Source organism: Thamnophis elegans, chromosome 2, assembly GCF_009769535.1.
Source record: "Thamnophis elegans isolate rThaEle1 chromosome 2, rThaEle1.pri, whole genome shotgun sequence".
NCBI lineage: Eukaryota > Metazoa > Chordata > Lepidosauria > Squamata > Colubridae > Thamnophis > Thamnophis elegans.
In genome coordinates, this window is record NC_045542.1 from 143,178,042 (window position 1) to 143,195,685 (window position 17,644).

The following is a 17,644-nucleotide window of genomic DNA, read 5'->3' on the forward strand; positions in this document are numbered from 1 at the left end:
CCTTCCCAGCCGACAGGAGCACTTTGCAGGTCTCCCAAACCCTCTGCATGTCCATTTTTGTGAAGGGGGCGGGGTTTACAGAGGCCACAAATGCTCTATTGTGTATAAGATGCACCCAGATTTTCACCCTCTTTTTTGTGGGGGGGGGAAGATGCATCTTATACCCCGAAAAATACGATAAATAGTAAAGCATTGGCATATCTAGGTTGGTTTGTTGACAAGCGTTGGTATAATTCCTCCAGAAGGACCTAAGCTCTTTCACTGGTCAGCCATGTACAAACTCCCACAGATTTGAGGGAAAATCCATTTGAAAGGTGATGCAATTTCTTCACTAGAATTTCCAACCTTTATTGTCAGAGTATAACATGTACAATGAGATTAGCTGAGCCAATGAGGAAATCGGCCATACACAAAGGTTAATTTCTTTGTTGTTGCTCTGATTCATGGATCCCTTCAAGGCTCTGCTTTTAGCCTTTGCTAAAAACTCATTGTGCAGCTGTTGATGTTAGTAATGAATAAAGAGGAGAGTTATCTGAATAACTTGTCAATATTCCTCCAAGTAGATTGTGGTAGTCTGTCAGCTAGTCTTAAGTGTATTTTAGCAAATGGTTAAAAATCTGCAGCATTTAGGCCGAGTAAACTGTCAAAAGAGCAAAGGATCATTATTGGATTTTAATGTTTTAAAATATTTCCCTTATTCTGCTTGTGCTAGATTTCATTTTCAGTCTCAAAAGCTTAATGCCAGAATCCACATCACAGTTATGTATTAAGATACTGTATTACAATACATGTGGTTTGCTTGTATGTATATAAACCAAATATCTCCAGAGCAATAGTTTTAAAATTGGTGGACAGATTGCCATACAGTTGGAGTAAACTTCGTGAATACTGTACTACACAAATGTAGCCTCCAAATTAAAATGAGGATAATTGAAAAACAAATTAACAAAAAGTTTCAATAAAAAAATAGGCAGGAAAGAACTTTTCCGGTTAGATGAAAATGAGTATTCCATATCTTCCTTGAACATCCCTGTAACTCCTTTTTTATTTAACACACCTAATATATTTTTAGTAGATTTGCTATTTGAAATTTAAAAAGTCCCTATCGTTCCCCTTAATGTTTTCATCATGCACACCTCAAAATTATGATTGACCACATACTTTTTCTATCAGGGTTTGTGTTTCTTTTAGTTCTTTTCGTTGCTTCATTGCATTCCATTGTTTGAAGAAATTGTCTTAAATTGTGCAACTTCATGGATACTACTAGAAAGCCATTCTGACCTTTTTTCTGGACTTGATTGATTCTTTTACATTATGTGATAAATTCTAAGTGCAATTATTGCTTTAGATAATCTCTAGGCACTATAAAGAGATCTGGATTTCTTGTTATCTGTTTTTCCTTTTTTAACCAGTCTCCTAATTTTTTAGGTGTTTTCCCTAAGGTAAATAAATGTAACCCTGTGGGTCCATCTAGCAGTTTCTGATTTGCATGTGTTTTAGATGTTGCAACATTACAGATACTTTCCTGTTCTACAATGTTTACATCTCAGTCTAAGTCTAAGTTATGGTCCTTTCTTTGGTTGCCTGCCCTCTGGCTGACTCCAAGACCCAGCGTTTTGTAGAAATGAGTAATTTAGATGTTTATTGTGTCTAGATGGGCCCCATCTGCACCACAATAAGCAAAACCCCACCATTATTACAAGAACATTTCCTATGCATGCCTTTCTAACTCTTTTTCGCCATCTTGAGATCATTCTCATTGATTACACTCTATCTCAACCAGTGGTCAGTCAATAGATCACACTTTCGATCAGTTGGGCCACAGCAGATTTCCAGATCTAATTTATATTTGTGACCAGATATTGCTACCCATCATTACCTTCTGCAGGAATATGATCTTCCAATGTTTCCTAGGATATATCAGATGTTACATGTATTTTTATTTAAAAGAAGAGCAAGAGCTTCCCTAGTATGTCTCTCCTTGTCCTTTCTCTATCCATGCTTAATCATATTTGTTATAGCCACTTAATCTGTGCATATTCACAACCAAGTACATTTAATTCTCTTATCTTCCCTCAGAGGCTTCTAGATCTGAAATAGAAACATTTTATAGACCTTGTTCTTTTTCAGATGTTTGGATGTGAATCTTATGTTTCGGGCTATGTTTTAATTATTTACTGTATATACTCGAGTATAAGCCTAGTTTTTCAGCCCACTTTTTGGGCTGAAAAAAGCCGCCTCGGCTTATACTCGAGTCAGTGAAAAATTTGCCCGAAATGGAGGAGAAAAAGGGGCGGGGCCATGCCGCTGGGTGACACTCGTGAATGGCCCAGTGCCCCTGTGAGTTTCCCCTCCCTCTGTGTCAGTTTGCCGCGCAGCGCGCACCGCACCATCCCCCCTCCTCACGTTCTAATGTAATGCAGGGCTGTCTTACGATTCCCCTTCCTCCCCCTCCTGCCGCTCTGCAACGATGTCCCACCTCCTCCTTGTTATGGCAAGCAGCCACATAGCGATGTCCCACCTCCTCTGGTACAGTGATCCAATGATAGGAATCACTGTGCCGTGTGTCATAGGAGGCGGGACATCGCTCCCGCGGCTGCACGGGACATCATCATCACAGCGGGACATCAGCATCATGAGGTGAGTGAAGTATTTCATTGAATACACCGCTAGTTTACTGTTTTTCTTTGAAATAAATATTCAAAAACATTATTGGTATCTATTTTTATTTTTGAAATTTACCGGTAGCTGCTGCATTTCCCACCCTAGGCTTATACTCGAGTCAATAACTTTTCCAGTTTTTTGTGGTAAAATTAGGTGCCTCGGCTTATATTCGGGTCGGCCTATACTCGAGTATATACGGGTATTTAAAATATTTATGTGGTTGCCTATCTCTTGTACCACACAATTCTGGATGGCCAACAACAGCAATAAAACAAACAAACAATAGAACTAATACAAAAAAGGAAAGAAAGAAAGAAAGAAAGAAAGAAAGAAAGAAAGAAAGAAAGAAAGAAAGAAAGAAAGAAAGAAAGAAAAAACAGGCACCTAAACCATAACAATATTGATGTCATCTTGAAACTTTTATGGTTTACTGATGATCTAATATGATGTGCATTCTGGGATACATCACTTATTTTCTAGTTTATTCTTGACTTGTTTTACCTCTATGACAAACTCTTTATTCTCATGTTTTTTTATATATTAGGCAATGTTTCAAATATCTTGAAAATGTATATTGGCTTCCTTTTTACTTAAAACTTCCTATCCTCAGTATCACCTTTCCTGATCTGTGGTATTTATTACCACAAAGCTTCTCTTACTGTGATCTTTTAGTTATTTGGGAATGATGTCATCCTTTTAGCCTCTTTTAAAACCATCTTCATATTTTCCCCCCTTCTTTAGATCCTTCTCTCCAAATATTAGATACTCATTTCATTGAAAATTTTCAGATAATACAAGTCTAAGTTGCTTCTTTTACGATGCATTGTAATTGCTGTAATCCTTAAAAGCAGCTTTGGAATTTAGCACAAAAAGCAATACATAAATACTGTTTGTAGCTAGAAAAAGAGCAGCATAGATTCTCTATTTTGCAATTAAGTTTAGTGGACCCTTAAACATATGTGTTATGGACATCAGGACTGGGGGTGGGGGAAATACCAGGTTTTGAGGTGAAGGTAATCATCCAATCATCATTTACTGCCATCTGGCTGCAAATCAAGATGATACCAGTTCTTAAGTGTTTTTTGTTAATTGGTTTTGCAGTCATCTGCCCAATGATAGGTTATCTGGACTATCCATGCCATCTGTAGCTTTTCTGTGATACAAATCATTTTGTAGGCATTCAGTAGTACAGATCATCCTCCACTTACAACCTTTTATTTAATGACTGCTCTGAGTTACGATGGCACTGGAAAATGACCAGTCCTTGCACTTACAACCATCACAGCATCTCCATGATCAAAATTCAGGCACTTAGTATCTGGCACATGTTCATTGAGCTTGCCTCATCCCTGGGTCATGTGTTTACCATTTGCAACCTTCCCAGTCTGCTTCTGACAAGCAGAGTCCATGGAGGATGCCAGATTCATTTAACAACTGTACAATTAGCTCAACGACTGAAGCAAAAAAGGGTCATAACATCAGGAACAACTCACAACAGATGTTTCTGTCCCAGTTATAATCATAAGCCAAGGACTATCTGTCAGGTCATTTGTATTAAAAAACCACATTATTTATTAGAGTAGTTGCTTAACAGAGGCCACCTTAATTTCTTGTCAGAATACATGAATTGCTTTAGTTTGTATTCTTCTGCATGCATCATTTTTCTGAAGCATTTCTGGAAACTTTTTAAAATGCAGTAGAGTGGGGGATAAAGAAGAAAGTGTGACAGCCCCTGAAGAGTTATCCTGTTTGTCGGAGTATAAGATGCACCGGAGTATAAGACGCACCAAGGTTTTGAAGAGGCAAATTAAAAAAAAAGTAGGTAGGTAGATAGAGAGATAGAGAGGGAGCGAAAGAGAGAGAAATACAGTATGTAGATAGGGGGAGAGAGAGAGAAAATAGGTAGGTAGGTAGGTAGGTAGATAAAGGGACACACACACACACACACACACATATATACATATAGATATACAGAGAGAGAGAGAGAGAGAGAGAGAAATACAGTAGATAGGTAGGGAGAGAGAGTAGGTAGGTTGATAAATAGAGAGAGAGAGAGAGATACAGTAGGTAGGTAGGGAAAGAGAGAGTAGGGAGGGAAGGAGATGTTTCCAGGTGTATCCATGTGCTGGAGAAGGAAATCACTGACAATCTGCAGCACCTATAACTTTGTTTCTAGTGGCACAGCACTTGATCAATGTAATTCTCATCAATCAGTTAAAGAGCTTTCCAAAAAGAAAAAAAAGTTTTCGCACTCTGCAAACCTCCCCAAAACAGCCTGTTTTTTTACGAAAAAGGGTCCTTTTTTTGCAAAAAAAAGCTCCCCCCCTTTTTTTTAAAAAAAAGGCATGAATAGCCTTGGGGAAGGGCTTTCAGAGTGCTCCTGGGGGTGCCCCCCCAAATGAGCAAAAATGGTTTGTTTTTCACCAAAACAGGCCCGTTTTTGTCAAAACAAATTGCATGCATAGCCTTATGGAGGCTTATAGAGTGCTGCTGGGGGGGGGGGGCAAAAACAGTCCATTTTTCACTCATTTCTGCCCTCCCCAGCCTCAGGAGTTCTCTGAAAGCCTCCATAAGGCTATGCACGGCCATTTAGGTGAAGGGGACGGGGCTTCAGGAGGCAAAAAATGCTGTCTTTGATTCGAAGACACACCCAGATTTTCACCCTCTTTTTTGAGGAAAAAAGGTGCATCTTATACTCTGAAAAATATGATACACGACTGCTTGGTACTCATTAAACTTTCCAGCCCAGAGGAGAAAACACTTGTTTGAAAGTGATTTTTGGGGTGACAAATGCTGTGCTTTCATGGTATATGTGTTCCAAATCTTGAATATGCTAAACATGTTTTCAATTTCATATAGGTAAGATTTGATAGTGTAAATTATTTTTTAAACTTTGATATTAATCATAAAGCATAATTTTTGATATTTCCTCCTTTATTTAACTGCTTAAGTACAATTTCCTTTTGAGAAACACAGATTATTAGCAGTTCCCTTAAAGGTGACCAAGTTACTAGATAGCAAATAGTTGCTTTTAGTGATCAGGTACAGTAATTCTGTATTCAGTTCTTTACCCAGTTCTTCTAATTCTAGTTTATTGTATCTTAAGTCCTGGCATTGAGTCATGTCATTTTTGCGAATTTTGCATTTTGTGGATAGCTGTTTTGCATTTTGTATGTACCATAGATTTTTTGCATTAACTTTATTAAGAGAGGACATAGTGAAGAATAATGGGGGGAAAAATGACACTGTGCTAGATATTGGCCATTTGTGAAGGAGCTCTGCTGGCATACATGCTAGATATACAGTAATTGCACTGAATGGGAACAGATTGGAATTGCTCAAAATCCATGATTTCCAATTTGACATGCAATGAGCCATAAACCATGATTTACTGCTACCCCTCACCGCAGGGAGGCGGAACCGACTAGATGGTTCTGCCCCAGGCGCCTGATGGACCCTGAAAGGTTCCTGATGGAGCTTGGGACTTTCCCTGAATCCCTTGCTCACAACTCGACCGAAGCCCTAGTGGAAGCCTGGGATAGGGCGGCCACTGGGGCTTTGGATTGTGTTGTGCCTTTGCAGTCTCTGACCCGGTGTCGATTCCAGGTAGCTCCCTGGTTTACCGAGGAGCTCCGGGAGATGAAACACCGGAAAAGATGCCTAGAGAGTGGTTGCAGGGCCAGCCGGTCCGAATCTGATTGAATATGAATCTGATTCATATTAAATTCTACTTAATGGCGATAAAAGCGGCAAAATGGCAACATTTTTCGGCTCTTATCGTGTCCGCAGATAACTGCCCAGCCACCCTGTTTAGGGTGACCCGCTCCTTACTTAACCAAGGAACTGGGAAAGACCCCTTGCAGGGTAGGGCTGAAGAATTTGTTCAGTATTTGCAGGATAAAATCACTCAGATCCGGACAGGCTTGGACTTCGACTGGGTAGATTCAGGCGAGTCGACGAGAATGAATCTTGTGGAGACCATCTGGGATGAGTTTGACCCTGTGACCCCCGAGGGCATGGACAGGATTATGGGCAGACTCAGTGCTGCCACTTGTGTGCTGGACCCATGTCCCTCTTGGTTAGTCTTGGCTTCCCGGGAGGTGACACGAGGCTGGCTCCAGGCGATTACCAATGCTTCGTTGAGAGAGGGGTTCTTTCCCACCGCCTTGAAGGAGGCGGTGGTGAGGCCCCTCCTTAAGAAGCCTTCCCTGGAAAGCTTCTTTAGCCAACTATCGTCCAGTCTCCAACCTTTGCTTTGTAATGAAGGTTGTTGAGAGTGCGGTAGCACGTCAGCTTCTCCAGTACCTGGATGAAGCTGTCTACCTGAATCCGTTTCAGTCGGGTTTCAGGCCTGGATACAGCACGGAGACAGCATTGGTCACGTTGGTCGATGATCTCTGGCAGGCCCGGGACAGGGACTGCTCCTCTGTCCTGGTCCTATTAGATCTCTCAGCAGTTTTTGATACCATCGACCATGGTATCCTACTGTGACGACTCGGGGGGTTGGAAGTGGGGGGCACCGTTTTACAGTGGTTCTCCTACCTGCCGGATTGGTCGCAGTTTGTGTTGACTGGAGAGCAGGGATCGACCCCGAGGCACGTCACTTGTGGGGTGCCCCAGAGTTCGGTTCTCTCACCCCTCCTGTTCAACATATATATGAAACCACTGGGTGAGATCATCCGTGGTTTTGGGGTACGGTATCATCAATATGCTGATGATACCCAACTTTTCATCTCTACCCCAAACCACCCAAATGATGCCCTCGGCGTGATGTCCCGATGCCTGGAGGCTGTGCGGATCTGGATGGGGAGGAACAGGCTCAAGCTCAAGCTCAATCTCTCCAAGACTGAGTGGCTGTGGTTTCCGTCATCCCGATTTGTGCATCTTGTTCCATCTTTGATGATAGGGGGAGAAATTGCAATCTGGGCGTCCTCCTGGATACACGGCTTAGTTTAGAAGAACACCTGATAGCCGTGACGAGGGGGGCCTTTTATCAGGTTTGCCTGGTACGTCAGTTGCGCCCCTTCCTGGATTGGGATGCTCTGTGCCCAGTCGCTCATGCCCTCGTCCTTTCTCGCCTGGACTACTGTAACGCTCTCTACATGGGGCTGCCCTTGAAGAGCACCCGGAGGCTTCAACTGGTCCAGAATGCGGCTGCGTGGGTTATCATGGGGGCACCTAGGTGCTCCCATGTTGCACCCCTTTTAGGCGGCCTGCACTGGTTGCCTGTTGTCTTCTGGGTGCGATTCAAGGTACTAATTATGACCTTTAAAGCGGTCCATGGCTTAGGCCCAGGATACCTGCGAGACCACCTACTGCCACCGGTAGCCTCCCACCGTCCAGTGTGTTCCTACAGAGTTGGCCTCCTCAGGGTGCCATCGGCCAGACAGTGTCGGCTAGCGACCCCCAGGGGGAGAGCCTTCTCTGTGGGAGCGCCTTCCCTCTGGAATGAGCTGCCCCCGGAGCTTCGTATAATCCCCGACCTCCAGTCCTTCCGACGCGCCCTAAAAAGTTGGCTTTTCCAGCAAGACAACCTGGCCTGAACAAAACAAAATAAATTATTGATTATTGTTAATTTTAATTGATTTTTTTTAAAAAAATGTTATTGTTAATCTTAATTGGGTTTGTTTTGGATATTCTATTTAATTTTTTTTAACTTTTGTAATATGTGGGTTTTTTTAATATTGTACGCCGCCCTGAGTCCTTGGGAGAAGGGTGGCATATAAATCCAATAAACCAAACCAAACAGTGACTGGATTTCCATACTTCGTTAAGTCAGTGGAACAACTTGCCTTTAATGTCTATGGGATGAGATTCTCATCTAGGTCATAGTTCTTGAAAAAGCACCTTTGGGACAACTTACCCTTAATCAGTGGAACAACTTGCCTCCAGAAGTTGTGAATGCTCCAACACTGAAAGTTTTTAAGAAGAAATTGGACAACCATTTGTCTGAAATGGTATGAGGTTTCCTGCCTGAGCAGGGGATTGGACTAGAAGGCCTACAAGGTCCCTCCCAGCTCTGTTAACCTATTCTGTTACTCTGTTATAATGCTTACTATGAACACTGTCCCCAAACAGTTGAACTGTATTACAGTTTGACTGAGATAGGAAAGACTGGTGAATCTTCTCTCCCAGTTATTAATAGATAAAAGGTTCAAAGCACAGGACAGCACAAATGTTATTCAGTGGAACTTCCATCCTTTTTAATTGTTATTCCAGCTGGGTGGGTCTAAAAAGAAGTGACGCGCAAATATACTGATTACGGTGAGCCACCTGCCACTTATCTCTACAATAAATCCTAAATAGGAAAAACCAAAAGAACAATATTCATATACTCTATAACTTTGCAGAATGCAGACTTTGGATTTCCTTTTAGTGTTGAATTTTTGAAGTTGGAATGTGGATATGAATTAACTTTTATCATGATATCACATTGAAAAGTATAGTGCGTAATAGAAAAACAATAAACTGGAAGGGAAACTTTTCCTCAAAACATTGCTCAAATTATGAAACATAAATGCAGTTGGAGAGCTTGCATGTTTTATAATTCTACTATTCATCAATTCATTTTTTTCTTTCTTTCTCTTCTTAGGTATCTCATGCAGTGGCTAAACTTGTATTAGTTAGCTTCCATTGGCAGATCTCAGAAATTTTAGAAAGGTAAGCTTATAATCAATTGGTAGATATGTGCAAATCACATTTGATGCTTTACTATGAAAGCAGGCACAAAATATTGTTTCTCTTATTAGACTCTTGTAAAAATGTATTTTAAAACCCCACCATTGGTTTGGGTTAGAACATGATAAAATGCCTCTCTCTGTTTGTTTCTCCTAACTTTATGGCTTTGCTTGTAAGGTTGACATATTGAAATATTATAATGTGGGTTATTCCAAGAAATTAAATGAGTGAGAATAATGACAGTGTCTTATTTTATTGCCTTATTTTATTATGTGTAAGATTTTGAAAATAATTGCCGTATTTTTTGGACTATAAGACGCACCATGATTTTGAAGAGGTAATTTAAAAAAAAAAAGTTTTTGCAATCTGCAGGCCTCCCAAACCCTCTGCACACCTTGTTTTTTGCAAAAGAAAGGGCGGGGAATAGTTTTGGGAAGGCTTGTAGAGTGCTGCTGGGGAGGGGGGGCAAAAACAAGCAAAAACCGTCCGGTTTTGGTTCATTTTTGCCTCCCCAGTTGGATACAGAATGCAGAGGCTACAAGAGGCTTCAAGATGAAAGCAAGCAACACAGTCCTGCTCTTATTTTTCCATAGGTTTCCGAGTTAGGTTCAAGACATACTATACATTTCCATATAATTGAGACCCACTTATTTAAATGAATGATTGCCCCTGTATGGTATATTCCAAAAACTATAATTTGGAATTTTGGAATTCCTTTCTCCAGAGTTCAACCGGCTTCTCTGATTAAATTTAACAGTAACCCGGAAATGTACAGTATTTATTTTGCTGAAACTTTACTCCATTTTAGTTTTTGTAATGTTTATCAACAGCATTTTATGCCAATGTCTATTTTTAGATGTTTTTTAAAACTTACTAGTGTAATTGCTTTATGATATTGGTTATTTTGCATTATGTTTTATTATTAGTAATATTTTTGTTAACCTCCATGGGCTGGCTTTGTCAGAAAAAGTTGATGATTTATTGATTTAAGATTATGACTTCATGAATTCATTAATTTTACAGGTGTGGCCCTATGTTTGTCTAAAGTTAATTTTTTTCTGGCTCTCAGGCACACATCTAATTCAGTTCAATTGCTAGTGGAAGCAAGGGTTCAGCCTGCCTCATTCAAACACGTAAGTAAATAGATTTTCTAAGGTACTTGGTATTAAACACTTAGTATTTTTATAAGCTGCCAAGAGTCACTCTGGTTAGTGAGGTAGGTAGTACATACATTTATTAAATAAATATTTGGAATACAATGTAAATCAGACATGCTAAGCAGTTATACTTTATTCCAAATAAGATTGATTACAATCTTATTTGAGCAGATATTTTCTGCTCAAAGCATTTTTGAATTTCCATTGTATTCTAAATAGAATTGTGCAATTTAAAATATTGTTTTCAAAGTTTTTGAAATAGGAAAACATAATCGCCATAGTAATAATATGCCAGTATTACAAAGTAATAGTGATTCATCTCATTAAGTGGAGATCTTGCTTGTTATGACTGGGATTATTGCTTTTGATAGAGATGTGAATTTGTGTAGGTGTCACTATTGATTGTAAATCAGCTCCTTACCATTGTATATATTATATACTGTATGCAGGTGAACTTTGTTTTGTGACCACGCATTCAGCAACTGTTCAAACGTACAATGGTGCAGAATGAGCGATAGTTATGGATTGTCCTTGAAGTTCTTTATCACAGCATCCTCAACTTGTGATTACGATGTAGCAGCAAGCCGTTGGCATGTGATCACAATTTCATATGTTTCCTGCCTCCCTCAAGCAAAGTCAATGGGGAAACTGGCAGGAAGTCAGTTGAGGTTCACAGCAGTCATTTGAGGTTCTTGCTTAACAACTGGGACTGCCTGAACCTCCATAGCTAAGTGGCATGGTCACGTGATGTTGTTTTATAACCACGGCACTTGGTGACAGCAATCCCAAGGGCTACCTATATTATGAAGCAAGTCATATTTAAGATATAAAATATAGCCACACCTTTCATTGTATATAATAATCTGCTAGGGTCTGATTAACAGTTCCTAGAACAAGGATAGGTAACCTTCAGCCAGCTTGTGCCCTCCCACTCAGTACTCTGAATTGCACTGTTAGAATTTAGTGGGCAGAATGGCCAACTTTTAGTGACATTATATTTGTTTAATATTGAAAACTAAGTTTGGAATGCAAAAGAGAATGTGAGTTTCTGAAAATGAGACTACCTTTATTTCTATTCTTACCCACCCATCAACCCCGAACTACCGTGTTTCCCTAAAAATAAGACAGGGTCTTATTTTCTTTTCACCCCCAAAATATTGATTGGGACTTATTATCGGGGGGGGGCTTATTGTTTTGGTGTTGCCGGGTGACTGCTCTCCTGCGAGCGGGCGCCCGAAGAGCCAGGCACAGCCTCAGGGGCAAACAGCTGTGTTGTGCTGTTGCACCAGCGCAATGCACCAGCCACGAGGTGACCATGCTCATGAGCAGCCACCTGGCAACCCCCCTTTCCAGCCAGGCAGAGCGCCACTCATCGAACCACTGATATCCCAAAGGCGCTAAGCCGCATGGTGCTCTACCCTTCCCTCAGCTCCCGCGGCTTGGTGCATTTGGGATACCCTTAGGTCAGTGCATGGTGCTCTGCCTGGCTGGAAAGGGAGGTTGCGCGAGTGCCTGTTCCACTCCCAGCTCATGTGCCTCCCAGTCTCACCATGCCCTGGCCCAGCTCTCCCTGCAGGGCCAGGGTGCCGCCACTGTCACGACGCTCCAAGCATAACCTATTCTCCAGCTTCCAAACTCCGGAGATCCGCAACTGAATCTTCTGGCAGCGGCCGCTCTCGGACTATGCTCTATGGTTGTGGGCTGGTGCCAGCAGAGCATACTCCCAGAAGGTACAATGATAGAGCATATTCCCAGAGTGGCAACTTCCGGAAGACTCGGCATCCTATCTCCGTACTTTGGAAGCTGCAGAAAAAGCTATGCGGTGGCGTGGGCAGCAAAAATGCCCTGGCTCTGTAGAGAGAGTTAGGCAAGGGCATCATGAACCTGGGAGTCACACAAGCAGGGAGCGGAAAAGCCGCTCGTGCAACCCCTCTCTCCAGCCATGCAGAGCTCCATTCACTGACCTAGGGGCATTCCGAAGATGCCAAGCCGCGGGAGCCGGAGGGCGACAAACAACCGCTCACGTGGCTTGGCAATACCAACCACCAGTGAATGGTGCTGTGCCCGGCTGGAAATGGGGTTTGGGGGCTGCTTGGCTGCTGCAACAGCACAACACAGCCTGAGGCTGTACCCTGCTCTTCGGGAGCCAGCTCGCAAGAGAGCAACCACCCAGCAACCCCCCTCCAGCTGGGCACAGCACCACTCACCGACCTAGCGGTATCCCGAAGGCACCAAGCAACGTGAGCCTTTGCACCCCTCCCCCCCCCGTTCCTGTGGCTTGGCACCTTTGGGATACCGCTAGGTCGTTGAGTGGCGCTCTGCCTGGCTGGAGGGGGGGGGTGTCCGGGGGGGCTTATTTTGGGGGGAGGGCTTAAATTTTTGCCCACCTGAAAAATGTGGCATGGCCTTATTATCAGGACATGTATTTTTGCAGAAACGGTAACTAACTAAATAATGAAATTTGGGGTCATTCTCAGGATTTGTGTATGTTTTAAGGGTATAAATTGAACTGGTTTATAGGTCATCTGTTCCCATCCCCATAATTTCAGCTCTGAAAAAGGTAGGAGAAAAAAGAATGCCATCCCTTGCATAGGATGTTAACAACTGAAGGGCCTCCTGCTATTCTTTGGAAAGTTGGAAGCCCACAACCCCTCAAACCTTGTTTCTCTTGTCTTGTAAAACTCATTTAGCATAGTACAGCTTTATGTACTATCCTTTGTTGTATGTGGGCGATATATTTACAGGTAATCTTTGTAAAGTTAATGGAAGTGTCATTAACTTTATCTTGATTTGGCAAAGTTGTGGATCTGCCTTACTGGTCTATGTATGCTGCAGTTTCTTTTTCAGTGGGAGTTACCCAGTTTGAAATTAAGCTGATGAGGGGAGTACCCACTTTAGTGTCCTTTGTGTAGTTATTGTGGTGTGCACATAACACAAGGAAGGAACTGCTTATTCTTGACCATAAAACAGAACTGAATTTGAAATATCACGATAGGTCACAGCTTTTCTAACCCAATATGTTGACATTTGAAGACATTTACTTTATTTAAACAGGCCATTATAATTCCACATCTTCACCAAATAATGTCAGGCTCTCTCTTTCTCTTTCTCTCTCAAACAGGCCATGGTACATTCCTCCCAGCACTGTGCCGTTTGCATGCAGTTGGTTCGAAAGGAAAACCTATTATCTCTAGCCTGCCAGCATCAGTTTTGCCGCAGCTGTTGGGAGCAGCATTGTACCGTACTTGTCAAAGATGGAGTGGGAGTTGGTAAGTGCATTTTGGCTCTTTTGGGGTACACCGGTATCTCTACATACTGCTTTCTGCTGCTAGTAAACCTTCTCATAATCTTAGAAATGGAGCAGTTCAAGGGGAACGCCTTGCATTCTTTTAAAGTCTAGCAGCAGATCTTCTCTTAGGTAGTGGGATTGACAACAGCTGTCACTTGGCTCTTTGAATTGTCTCCCAGAAATGTATATCCTATCTTCCTTCTTTGAATGGATTGTTCCCACGGAGTTCTTTTTCAGCTGCCTCTGATCAAGAGGGATAATGTTTTGCATGGCTGAATACAATAGTCTTTTCAGAGCCAGCTTTCCAGAAATTCTGTGGAGTTGGATAACAGATATTTGGAGATTTTTTAAAAAAAATGAATAATGGCCTCTATTGTCATTCAGGTCTCTGTTTATTGACAATAGCCATTTTGGCTCTTTTTTTTTTTAACTAGGTGTCTCCTGCATGGCTCAGGATTGTTTGCTTCGGACCCCAGAAGATTTTGTGTTTCCACTGCTACCTAGTGAGGAGCTGAAAGATAAATACAGACGCTACCTCTTCAGGGACTACATTGAGGTATCATCTGTCGTTTTACGTTCAACGCGCTCTGTTTTAGGCACTAAGGAAATATAACCCCAGATCAATTTCTGTGAATTTGTCTGTAAGTGGTGTACCTGTAAGCTTAAGACTGCATCATGCACTTCCTTAAAAAGTTTCATTTGCTTTTGGAAAATTCAGTTCTGTTTGAATGGCTTTAATTCTGGCATGGGGAATTAGAAGATTGTTTTGCAACAGCTTTGCTTTCCTCTGAACAAGTGGTTCCAATCGGGGAAGGGCAGCCGGATAGAAGTCCTCTTGGTGGCCCCTGTCACGGGGGTTGGTCCTTTTTTCCTGTACTTCAGCATTACATGTAGTTGCTGAGAGAGATAATCTGATATAGGTAATCCTCAGTTGATGACCAGTTGTTTAACGGTAGTTCGAAGTTAAAAGTGTCCTCGGAAAAAGTGACTTACGACCCTTCCTTAAAGTTATCACTGTTGCACCACTCCCATGGTCACGGTGACCATAATTTAGCCGCTTGGCAACAGGCTCACCTTTATAAGAGTTACAGTGTCGTGCAGTCATGTGATTGCAATTGGAGATCTTCCTGGCTGGCTTCTAATAGGCCAAGGGAATTGGGAAAGTGGGATTCACTTAGCCATGTGATCCACAATGGCCAAATAATTCACCTAATGATCACGGTAACAATGGTCATAAAATCAGGTACAGTCGTGTGGCGACTTATTTGACAATGCATTGCTTAGTAAATTCTGGCCTTAGTTGTGGTCGTCAGGCAATTATTTGCCTGTCAGTTGAGAAAACAGTCAACAAGCTTAACATTGCTACCCAGATTGGGTAAGAAATGTCCTTGACACCTTCCCTGATTGTCATTTGGATGGGGCAGAAAATTCTAACGGTGAACCCAAACAAAACCGATCAGTGTTTATTCTGGACTGATCAGCACTACCTCCTCAGTTCATGGAGGATATGCTGCAGTCTGGCTGAAAATTTGAGAGCAAGAGAGAAAAGAGAGGAGACTGTAGAACAAAGTGGCTGGAGAGTGAAGTTACATGAGTGTGTGGAGCAAGTTATTAGACTCCAGTTGGAGAGAGAGAAGAGAAGTCCATGGGGGGTATGTGCCCTGGACAAAGAGAAGTCCCAGAGAGACAATATCTACATGCAAGACCCAAGACAGGAAAGAGGGACATGATAGCTTTTGGCAAAACCCTGGTCTCTAGGGAGTGACTGGACTGACAGCCATGAAACAGGTTCTTCCCCAAGGGAAGGACATGCAAATGATTCAGCCGAGCAGATCTGAGGAACAAAGCTGAGCATACTTAGCTGTAAATCTAGCCCATTCCTGTGTTTACATTCTCTTGATAAGACCAGAAATGAGGAGGAAATAAAGCCGTTAGCAGAAGAGCTAAGGTTAAGTAGTCTTTGGGAGAGAGACTTAGGAGGAAACCTTACACTGGGTGAAGGCCTGGATTGCATGGTACATACCTGTTGTAAATAACTTCATCTATAGTTTGAAAACAAGCATAAAACCTCAGCTGTCTTGTTTCCTGTGTCAGTTGTCATCCTCGCAAACCAAAATACGCCTCCAATTGTGAAACGGTCTCAATCACACTATAACCGTGATGGTGAACCTATGGCACGGGTTCTGGCCAACTGGTCTTCGGGTTTCCGGTGCTCTGGCTCATACACAGGCACACACATACATGCATGTTCCGGTTCAGGCACTCAGTGCCGAAGAGGTTCACCATCACTGCACTATAACATACTGCAATGCATTCTACATGGGGTTGCCTTTAAAGACTGCTCAAAGCTACAGTTAGTTCCAGAGTATGGCTGTGGGAGCATTACACCTTTCATCAGGCCTTTGCCATGGCTACCAGTTGGCTTCTGGAGACATGCCAAGTTTTGGCTTTAAAGCCCTGTACAGGTAATCCTCAACTGACCCCAAAAGTTATGCTGCTTAAGTGAATTTGTCCCGCTTTATGACTTATCTTGCCACAGTTGTTAAGTGAATCCCTGCATTTGTTAGGTTAGTAACACAGTTGTTAGGTGAATCCGGCTTCCCCCATTGATTTTGCTCGTCAGAAGATCACTAAAGGGGGATCACATGATCCCAGGGCACAGCAACGGTCGTGAATATGAACCAGTTGCCAAGCGTCCGAATTTTGACCATGTGACTATGGGGATGCTGCAAGGGTCGTAAGTGTGAGAAGCGGTTATAAGTCAATTTTTACCAGTGCCGTTGCGACTTTGAATGGTCACTAAATGAACTGTTGTAAGTCGAGGACTATCTGTAGTTTTTAGCCCCAAGACTGCTTGCTGTAATCGGAATTAGCTCGAGCTGTTAGCTCATTCCAGAGAAAACTGTTCCTGATTTGGGAGGCCCTTCTTTCTGTGGAAGCACCGATTCTGTGGAAGAGTCTTATCTCTCAATGGAGAGCAGAATAGTCTACTCCCATGCTTTCCTTATATTTATTTCAAATATATATTTTCCTGGGAAGGCTTCCTTAAACATTTTCCCAACGGAAAAAACAATTGGTCCTCCAAAAATAAAATCCACTTACACTTAAAACCATATACAGTTTTGTTTTGATGGAGTTCTCCGAAATAATTTTTAAAGCAGACTTACAATGTTTGTCCCACAGAGCCATTTCCAGCTGCAGCTCTGTCCTGGCGCTGACTGTCCTATGGTCATACAAGTGCAGGAGCCCAAAGCCCGCCGAGTGCAGTGCAATCGCTGTAATGAGGTTTTCTGGTAAGAAAGGGACTGTCAGATCCCTAAAAGTGATACTGCCATTCAATGGGGGCGGGGGGGGGGGTCGGAGTTAAATCACTAACTGTATCTGTAACAACTGAGTTTTACAACTTTACAACTGGTTTCCTGTCACCGGAAGACTGAAGGTCCCAGCATCTCTGGAGGGATGTTTATGATAGCCATGTGGGATAACTTACTTTAATGTCTAACTAGAGATAGCCATGGGAACTTGTGTTTTATTGACTCTCAGGGCAGAAGAGTTAAGGAAACATCTTCACACTTGTGTATTGGTTAGAATCTGCATTGGACAAAGGGGAGGGGTCATTATCAGATTAATCCCATTTGCATTACCTAAAGGGTTTCAGATGCTGCTTTGCCTTTAATGGTTTCCATCCTGACTGATTATAAAGGTTCCTTTTGAAATAATCCGTTTCAAGAGTCTTTACTTTCTCAAGTTAGGAGAGGAGCCATTACAGGGACATTGTATATTTGATGGACACAAATGATAGAGATGGGAGGAATAGAAAACGTCACCTTGAAAGGAGGAACAGCCTAAACAAATG

The 17,644-nt window shown here is 42.2% G+C and overlaps 2 protein-coding genes across 3 annotated transcripts in view; both read left to right on the forward strand.

Annotated features, from left to right (window-relative positions):
* LOC116502680 (zinc finger protein 420-like) overlaps positions 1–17,644 on the forward strand; it is a 474,998-nt gene that overhangs the window by 240,306 nt on the left and 217,048 nt on the right. Inside the window, exon 6 of the mRNA XM_032208577.1 lies at positions 11,077–11,085. Coding sequence (XP_032064468.1) covers positions 11,077–11,085 — 9 coding nt within the window. The remainder of the gene's footprint in view (positions 1–11,076; positions 11,086–17,644) is intronic.
* Positions 1–17,644, forward strand: part of ARIH2 (ariadne RBR E3 ubiquitin protein ligase 2) — a 40,044-nt gene that overhangs the window by 9,512 nt on the left and 12,888 nt on the right. For both annotated transcript variants that reach the window (XM_032208594.1, XM_032208595.1), the window contains exons 3-7: positions 9,257–9,324; positions 10,412–10,475; positions 13,621–13,768; positions 14,223–14,344; positions 16,972–17,081. In XM_032208594.1, coding sequence (XP_032064485.1) covers positions 9,257–9,324; positions 10,412–10,475; positions 13,621–13,768; positions 14,223–14,344; positions 16,972–17,081 — 512 coding nt within the window. The remainder of the gene's footprint in view (positions 1–9,256; positions 9,325–10,411; positions 10,476–13,620; positions 13,769–14,222; positions 14,345–16,971; positions 17,082–17,644) is intronic.